The following is an 8,294-nucleotide window of genomic DNA, read 5'->3' on the forward strand; positions in this document are numbered from 1 at the left end:
AGCTCTCTCCCATCCCCTGTCGAAGAAATTTGGTATTTTCTTTCAATATATAGCCCATGCACTTACCCATATGAAATTCTATCCTCTCAATAATTTATCTGAGAGCACCCAGCACCTAATTCAGCATCTGACACACAGAGGAAATGCTCCTCAAATTGGCAGAAGCCAGCCTTCAGAAGGCTGGCTATCAGTGATGGCTCTTCTTAACCAGAAAAAACTCAAGAAGCCCTTTTCTTTTTTTTTTTTTTTTCCCCTGAGGCTGGGGTTAAGTGACTTGCCCAGGGTCACACAGCTAGGAAGTGTTTGAGACCAGATTTGAACTCGGGTCCTTCTGAATTCAAGGCTGGTGCTCTATCCACTGTGCCACCTGGCTGCCCCCAAGAAGCCCTTTTCTTAATGAAGAAAGGGCCTGAGACCTAGGCTGGGGTCAGGGTGGTCAAGGGAAAGCTCACACTGAAAAACTCATGTAACTTGGAAGTGTTAAAATATGGTTCCCAAACACTCTCACCTTTCATTCTCATCTGCATTTAAAAAAAAAAAAAAAAAGATATTAGAGAAGTGACCTCTCTGTGCCTGAAGAAATGAATTTTTGATGGTGAAATTCCAGGGACTATGTTAGAGTAGTAAGGTGACTAATTGGGGGCAGCAGGCTCTGGCTGGTACTCTTTTCTATGAATAAATCTGCATCTGCCATAGAAGGTTAGGACTTCAGTAAAACAAAGTAAGCACTCATTATGTGCAATCAAAATATGACCTCTAACATGACAAATGTTGGAGGGGATGGGGGAAAACTGGGACACTGATACATTGTTGGTGGAGTTGTGAACAGTTGAGTTGAGTGGAGTTATGGAAAGCAATTTGGAACTATGCTCAAAAAGTTATCAAACTGACAATTCCCTTTGATCCAGCAGTGTTTCTACTGGGCTTATAACGCAAAGAGATCTTAAAGAAGGGAAAGGAACCTATATGTGCCAAAATGTTTGTGGCAGCCCTTTTTGTAGTGGCAAAAAACTGGAAACTGAGTAGATGCCCATCAATTGGAGAATGGCTGAATAAATTAGGGTATATGAATGTTATGGAATATTATTGTTCTGTAAGAAATGACCAGCAGGATTGGGCTTATATCTCAAAAAAATACTAAAGAGCGGAAAGGGACCTGTATGGGCCAAAATGTTTGTGGCAGCTCTTTTTGTTGTAGCTAGAAACTGGAAGTTAAATGGATGTCCATCAGTTGGAGAATGGTTGGGTAAATTATGGTATATGAAGGTTATGGAATATTATTGCTCTGTAAGAAATGACCAGCAGGATGAATACAGAGAGGCTTGGAGAGACTTACATCAACTGATGCTGAGTGAAATGAGCAGAACCAGAAGATCTCTGTACACTTCAATGCTGTATGAAGATGTATTCCAATGGAAGTGGAGATCTTCAACATAAAGAAGATCCAACTCACTTCCAGCGGATCAATGGTGGACAGAAACAACTACACCCAGAGAAGGAACACTGGGAAGTGAACGTAAACTGTTAGCACTACTGTCTATCTACCCAAGTTACTTATACCTTCGGAATGTAATACTTAACGTGCAACAAGAAAATGGTATTTACACACATATATTGTATCTAGGTTATACTGTAACACATGTAAAATGTATGGGATTACCTGTCATCAAGGGGAGGGAGTAGAGGGAGGGGGGAGATAATTTGGAAAAATGAATACAAGGGATAATATTATAAAAAATATTACTCATGCATATATACTGTGGAAAAAAAATTCTAAAAAAAAGAAAAGAAAAGAAAAGAAATAACTAGCAGGATGATTTCAAAAAGACCTGGAAAGACTTACATGAACCGATGCTGAGGGAAATGAGCAAACCCAGAAGATCATTGTACACAGCAACAAGATTATATGATGATCAGTTCTGATGGACGTGACTCTTTCCAACAATGAGATCCAATGATCTTGTGATGGAGAGAGCCATCTACATCCAGAGAGGATTGTGGGAACTGAATGTGGATCACAACACATTCTTTTCATTCTTTTTGTTTTCTTTCTCATTTTTTTTTCCTTTTTGACCTGATTTCTCTTGTTCAGCAAGATAATTGTATAAATATGGATACATATATTGGATTTAACATATATTTTAACATGATTAACATATATTGGATTACTTGCCATCCAGGGGAGAGGGTGGGGGGAAGGAGAGGAAAATTTGGAGCACAAGGTTTTGTAGAGGTCAATGTTGAAAAATTATCCATGCATATGTTTTGAAAATAAAAAAACTTTAGTTAAAAAAATTGTAGATATAGTGGTAATTTTGTGCCCAAGCTTAGAAACAAATTGTAACAAAATAAATCTTAAATGTTCAAAAATAACAAAAACATATTACCAAATTTAAAAATATATATATGACCTCATGGGTCAATTGATTGCTAAGTTGGATTTTTCCCTTAGTTTTCCTTACAGCCCTGGAAAGAACAGCTAATAAGGAAAGTTTGGTTTTTTTTTTTATTCCAACCTGGAAAATTTCCCTTTTATTAAATAATGCTGGGCAAGATGCTCAAGAACAAATCATCCAACAACATCCCCACCAAGATGACTCTTGGGAAATGCTCTTCCTAAGAACTCACAGAAATAGTGCCAACCCATCGCAACATCATGTGGTGGAAGAGATTTTAGAGCCTGCGGGAGTTTCCCTAACCCCATTTCTGAGCCTGATCTCCCAAGGAAAGGACAGGGTGCTTTCAGCAGGACCAAGATAGACCCTGGTTCCAGCAGGTCAGAGCAGATTCACGACCCAATTGAGAGCCTGGAAGCCCTGCTGATACAGGACCCCGGGGAGGCACTGCTGACCACAGGACCCCTGGGAGGCACTGCTGACCACAGGATCCCTGGGAGGCACTGCTGAACACAGGACACTTGGGAAGTGCTGGTGAGAACAGTTGTCAGCTTGCAGAAATCCCTATCCCCTCAGAGTTCCTCGTCTCTGCCTTCTCTTCCCAGATGCCCACCTTTGCCTCTGCTAGATAACTTGTTTCTGATCAATGGTTTGAGGGTAGTCCAGGAAAATCCTTCCCCCATCTCCATTGATTCCACTCTGCTTCTCAGGGAGCTTTTACATGAAAATAATTGTGGAGAGAGATGAAAAGGAATGGGAGCTGGGGAGAGACAAGATACATCATCCTAGGGGAGTTTGTGTGTGCATGTTCATATATGAACCTTGGTCCACCTATATTTTCGTTTGTGCTCAGAGATTCCCTGTAGACACCTTTCATAATAATAGTTAACAGATATGCAGCACTTGAATTTTTACAGAGCTTATGGCAAATCTTATTTTATCTGATCTTCACAAAAACCCTGTGAGATAGGTGCTATTGTGATCTCCATTTTAAAGATGGACAAACAGTTTGAGAGAGATTAAGTGATTTGTCTAGACAGCTAGACAGTGTCTGAAGCAGGATCTGAATTCAGGACTTGATCAATTGCTCATGAAGAAATTAGTAAAAGACAACTAGGTAACAGAGTAGCTAGAGCTCTGGATCAGGAAGGGGGAAGTCCGGAGTTCAAATCTTACTTCGGATTTAAAATCAAACCATTGCTGTGAGATCTTGGGAAAGTCAACACGGTCTGTATCCACTACACTTCCAAGCTGCTCCTCTGCCTCCAATTTTCCTGTGCCCTCAAAGGTCTGGGTTTCCTCCAGCTTCAAAGGGGATGCCAGCATCCAAGTGGAATCAGAAGAGATCACACAGGATCATTTCAATAGGCCCTTGCCTCCTGTCAAAATAAAACCCAAACAGTCCCTAAGAAATACACAAATCTCCCTCCTACTACTTATCCTTGGGGGCCTTGACTTTTGGGGAGATGATGTGGAGAAAAAGGGTTCCTTCCTTCATAGCACTCACAGGCTCTTTGGGCTCCCTCCCTAACTCTCTCACGAGGAGTCCTGCTCATCCTTATTCTGCTTTCCTTTAAATCAACAAAGTTTGGAAGGACTTTTAGTGACTGGTCTTGTAGTCCAACCCCTTCATTTTTCAGATAGGAAAACTGAGGGCTAGAGATGAAAATCATGGCATCATGACCAAAGTCCATGGGAGAGCCAAGACCAGAACCCAAGTTCTTTAGAAGCAAAGCTCCCCCACGGGGAGCTGCGTTGTTAGCATTGGCTCCAAAGCCCTTGAGAAGGCATCCTGCTGCTTGCACTCAGCCTGACTAGGTGCTCTTGGGGAAGTCACTAGAGCTCCCTGAGCTGCAAGGAGAAAGCAGAAGGAGGCCATAAGAATCATACCGAAAGTGGACAAAATGTAGCCTCAGGTTCAAGACCTGCTAACTAATAGTGCTCTTGAAATTCTCTAAGATGAGAAATGGTAGAAAGGAGGTTGATCTGCTCTAGGAGAAGGACTTCCCCCAACCAGGAGCTCCCAACGCCAGTGAAATCCCAAGTCAAGTTCTTCTCCCTAAGTCTTGAGCTTCCTCCCTCCCAAGGGGATAGTGAGGATTCAATGATGTAAGCCTTGGAAGGATTCCTTAGGAACTCTTCAGGGCATGTGTCCACATCAGCACCCAGCCGCTGTCCATCTCTGATCTCTCCCTGCAGTGAAGCCCGGGTCCTAAAGTTGATCTTCTGTACAGGTAAGAGGCGCCAGCAAACAGCCAAGGCAGGTGCAGGCGCTACTGCCGCCTTCCTCCTCCCTGAGCTCTCCTCAAGGTAGCTGTGGTGGGATTCTCACCCATCCCCCAGGAGAACCTCAGCCTGGGGAAAGTGGCTTGTAAAAGGCCTCTCAACTGGTGAGTGTCAGAGTCAAGAACTGAACTCAGGTCTCTCCTGGCTGAGTCTCATTTCATCACACCATTCCACCTCCAAGTAGCAGCAATTCAGCATTTGATGAACACTGACAGGCTTTTCATATGGCCCTTCCATGCTCACAGATCATTTTACTTGCTTCCCCAATGCCATATGAAGCTTTATACATCTTATACTTCTATCTGTGCTAGGTACAGCAGAAGGATTAGAGGGGGGGCTTTGTCATCTGGGGAAGCCCAAGGACTCCCCAAACCACAAAATAAATGAATTAATAGATTAAATATAGAATATGATAGATTGAATATATAACATGTTAGATATGTTAAACATATAATATAAATTAAACAAAATAGATATATTACATATATGATATAGGTTAACTCTATTAAATATAATAGATTCAATATACTAGATGTTTTAAAATATAATATGAGAGATCAACTATATTAGATACATTAAATATGTAACATAATAGATTAAATACATTAGATATACCGAATAAATTCACAAAATAAAACACAGCATTGCAAGGCAGTGGGATTATTTGGAAACACAGCCATGTCAAAATATTTTAAGAACAACACTTCAAGTTGAGTCCCTAGATTAGGCTTGAAGTTTGCTCATAGAGAGATAAACAATAAAAGATAGAAAGCTCAGTTTTCCTGGTCCTAATGAATGATCTGGATAAGCAAGCCATGAGGAATCTCTGGGACTGGAGGGGGAATCAGAACATGGTCTACACCTGGAGGGACATGGGAGGAGGGGGGAAGCAGGGAGTGAGGAAAGCCTAGAGTTGAGAGTGTGAAGAGAATAAGAAAAAAATCTAGCCAAACTGGAACAGGGGCTATGTGGAGGGAGAGAGGAGGAGAAGAAGCATTTCTATATATGCCAGACACTGGACTAAGCACTTTCTAGAAGAATTAGCTCTATAGTGTCCACTATGGCAGTTTCTACAAGAATTATCTCACTTGACCATATGGAGTAGAGAAGGTAGATGAGCAGGCAGTGTCTGTAGTGGAGGCAAAAACAACTGGGTTTGAGGACTGACTGCTGCTTTCCATTTCCTCACTCTACACTTCCTACACTAGATAATCTTGAAGCTCCCTCCTCCTATTCAAGGTTGGATCTCCCAGTAGCTCAGGATGTGGGTCCCACAAGCAGGCATTTCCCTCCCAAGCCCTCTCCGCCCTCCCCCCAGCCCTCCCCTCTCTTCTGATATGTTTGCACACAGCAAATTGCCTCCAACATTTCACGCCATCCTCCATCTTGTATTTTCATTAGACAGTTCCAGGGCTCTCCATCTTTAGCTGAGCACCTCCAACTGAACTGAGGATAACCACTGGGTTTTTTCCTCCTTACATCCTCTCAGCACCTGGCTCAATAGCGCAGCTGCTCCCTCCAGAACAGGACCTTTTCTGGGTAGTCCATTAGGGGCCCTCTCTTCCTTGAAATGACGTTGTGTCTGTCTATGTTTTGATGTGATTCATTCAACAATCATTTACTAAGTGCCATCCTGTGTGCTGGGTGCTGAGGACATAGAGGTCCAAAAGTGAGCAATCCTTCCTCTCCAAGAGCTTCCAAATGATCGAGCATGTGCTTGTGTGCTGCTGCAGCTTCCTGGGAATGCAGCCTCCCTGAGGCAGGGACTGTTTCCTTGTCCTTGTCGTGTCTAGCACAGTGCCTCCTACACAGTAGAGGCTTGATAAACTTTTGCCGAAGTTCTTGAACAATTGCTCATGAAGAAATTAGTAAAAGACAACTAGGTAACAGAGTAGCTAGAGCTCTGGATCAGGAAGGGGGAAGTCGGGAGTTCAAATCTTACTTCGGATTTAAAATCAAACCATTGCTGTGAGATCTTGGGAACATCACTTAATTTCTGCCTCAGTTTCTTCATCTGTAGAATAGGCGTACATCTCCCCCTCCCCCCAGGATGATTGGGAGGATGAGTTGAGGAAATCTTTGTAGAGAAAGGGGATAAGCATTTATATAGTACCTGATACGTGCCAGACACTGCGCTAAGTGCTTTTTTTTTTACAATTATCTCACTTGATAAAGCTCTTCACAAACCTTAAAACACTGTTAGCTACTATGGTGAATGAGCCGAAGCCTGACTGGACTCCCCTGTCATTGTGTTCCCAGGGGCTCCTGGGCCGGCGCGGTGAAGTTTGTCTGAGGACCCCGGGGACTGGGAATCCCTCTCTCCATGCTCTGCCCCGCCTGAAGAAAGCCCCCCACCGCCACCATGCTGAGTTTCTGGAGCATCATCAGCGGGAGGACTTTCTACACCATCCTGCTGTCCCTCACGGTCCTCGTGGGCCTGGGCGGGCTGGTGGGGAACGGCCTCATGCTCTGGCTCCTGGGCTTCAGAGCCAAGAGGAACCCCTTCTCCGTCTACATCCTCCACCTGGCGGGGGCCGACTTCCTCTTCCTGGGCTGCCAGACGGTGTTCGCCATCCTCAGCTTCACCGGGGGGCAGCAGCCGCTCTACCTGGTGGTCGCTTTCCTGTGGTTCGCCGCGGGCCTGGGCCTGCTGGCGGCCGTGAGCCTGGAGCAGTGTCTGGCCGCGCTCTTCCCCCGGTGGGGCGGCCGGCGGCCCAAGCACACGTCGGCCTGCACGTGCGCGCTGGTCTGGGCGCTGTCCGTGCCGCTGGTGCTGGTGCCCAGCCGCGCCTGCGGCTTGCTGCCCGGGGGCGGCTCGTGGCTTACCTGCTTCCGGTACCACGTGGTGAGCGTCCTCTGCCTGTTCCTGCTCTTCTCGGCCCTGTGCGTGTCCAGCTTGGTCCTGCTGGTGCGCGTGCAGTGCTGCTCCCAGAGCGGCCCCAAGCCCCCGTTCTACTGCTTCGTCCTGCAGCTGGTCCCCTTGTTCTTCTTCTGCGGCCTCCCCTTCCTCACCTACTGGACGGTGAAGAACACCTTGGGCTACCTGGCGTCTTTCTTTTCCTTTTTCTTGTCCATTGCTGAGCTCCTGGCCTGTGTGAACAGCAGCACCAAGCCCCTCATTTACTTCTGCCATGCGGGCCACAGGCAGGATCTCCAAAGGGCTTGGGCCAGGGCGGGGAAGAGCAGGCTCGCCGAGGCCCTGGAGATGAGCGCCTGAGCCCCGCCCCGCCCCCTCTGGGTTACCCAGCAAGCCCCACGCGGAACAAAACAGAATGTAAGCTCCTCGAGGGCAGGGACTGACCTAACTCTGGCTCTCTGGCTCCGGGCTCTGAAACTGTAGCACCCATAATAAATGGTCCACGGAATTAAACTGGGTTCTGTTGAATTGAGGGGAAGATGGATAAAGGATATAAACTACCTAGCAGTGAGAACCCTCTCCGAGTGGAGCGGGCAGCCTCTAGAGGTGGTAACCCTCCCCTCGGGGAGAACTTTATTATTTTTTTAATTTTTTAAAATTAATTTTATAATTACAACCTTTTTTGACAGTCCATATGCATGGGTAATTTTTTACAACATTATCCCTTGCACTCCCTTCTGTTCTGAATTTTTCCC

The 8,294-nt window shown here is 45.4% G+C and overlaps 1 protein-coding gene across 1 annotated transcript; it reads left to right on the top strand.

The window, feature by feature from the left end:
- Window positions 1-7,044: 7,044 nt before the first annotated feature.
- Window positions 7,045-7,891, top strand: MRGPRG (MAS related GPR family member G). Its single transcript, XM_074273629.1, is given in 2 exon segments — window positions 7,045-7,850; window positions 7,852-7,891. Coding segments are annotated over 2 exon segments (846 nt in total).
- The last annotated feature ends 403 nt before the right edge of the window (window positions 7,892-8,294 follow it).

The sequence above is a fragment of the Sminthopsis crassicaudata genome, chromosome 6, assembly GCF_048593235.1.
Source record: "Sminthopsis crassicaudata isolate SCR6 chromosome 6, ASM4859323v1, whole genome shotgun sequence".
NCBI lineage: Eukaryota > Metazoa > Chordata > Mammalia > Dasyuromorphia > Dasyuridae > Sminthopsis > Sminthopsis crassicaudata.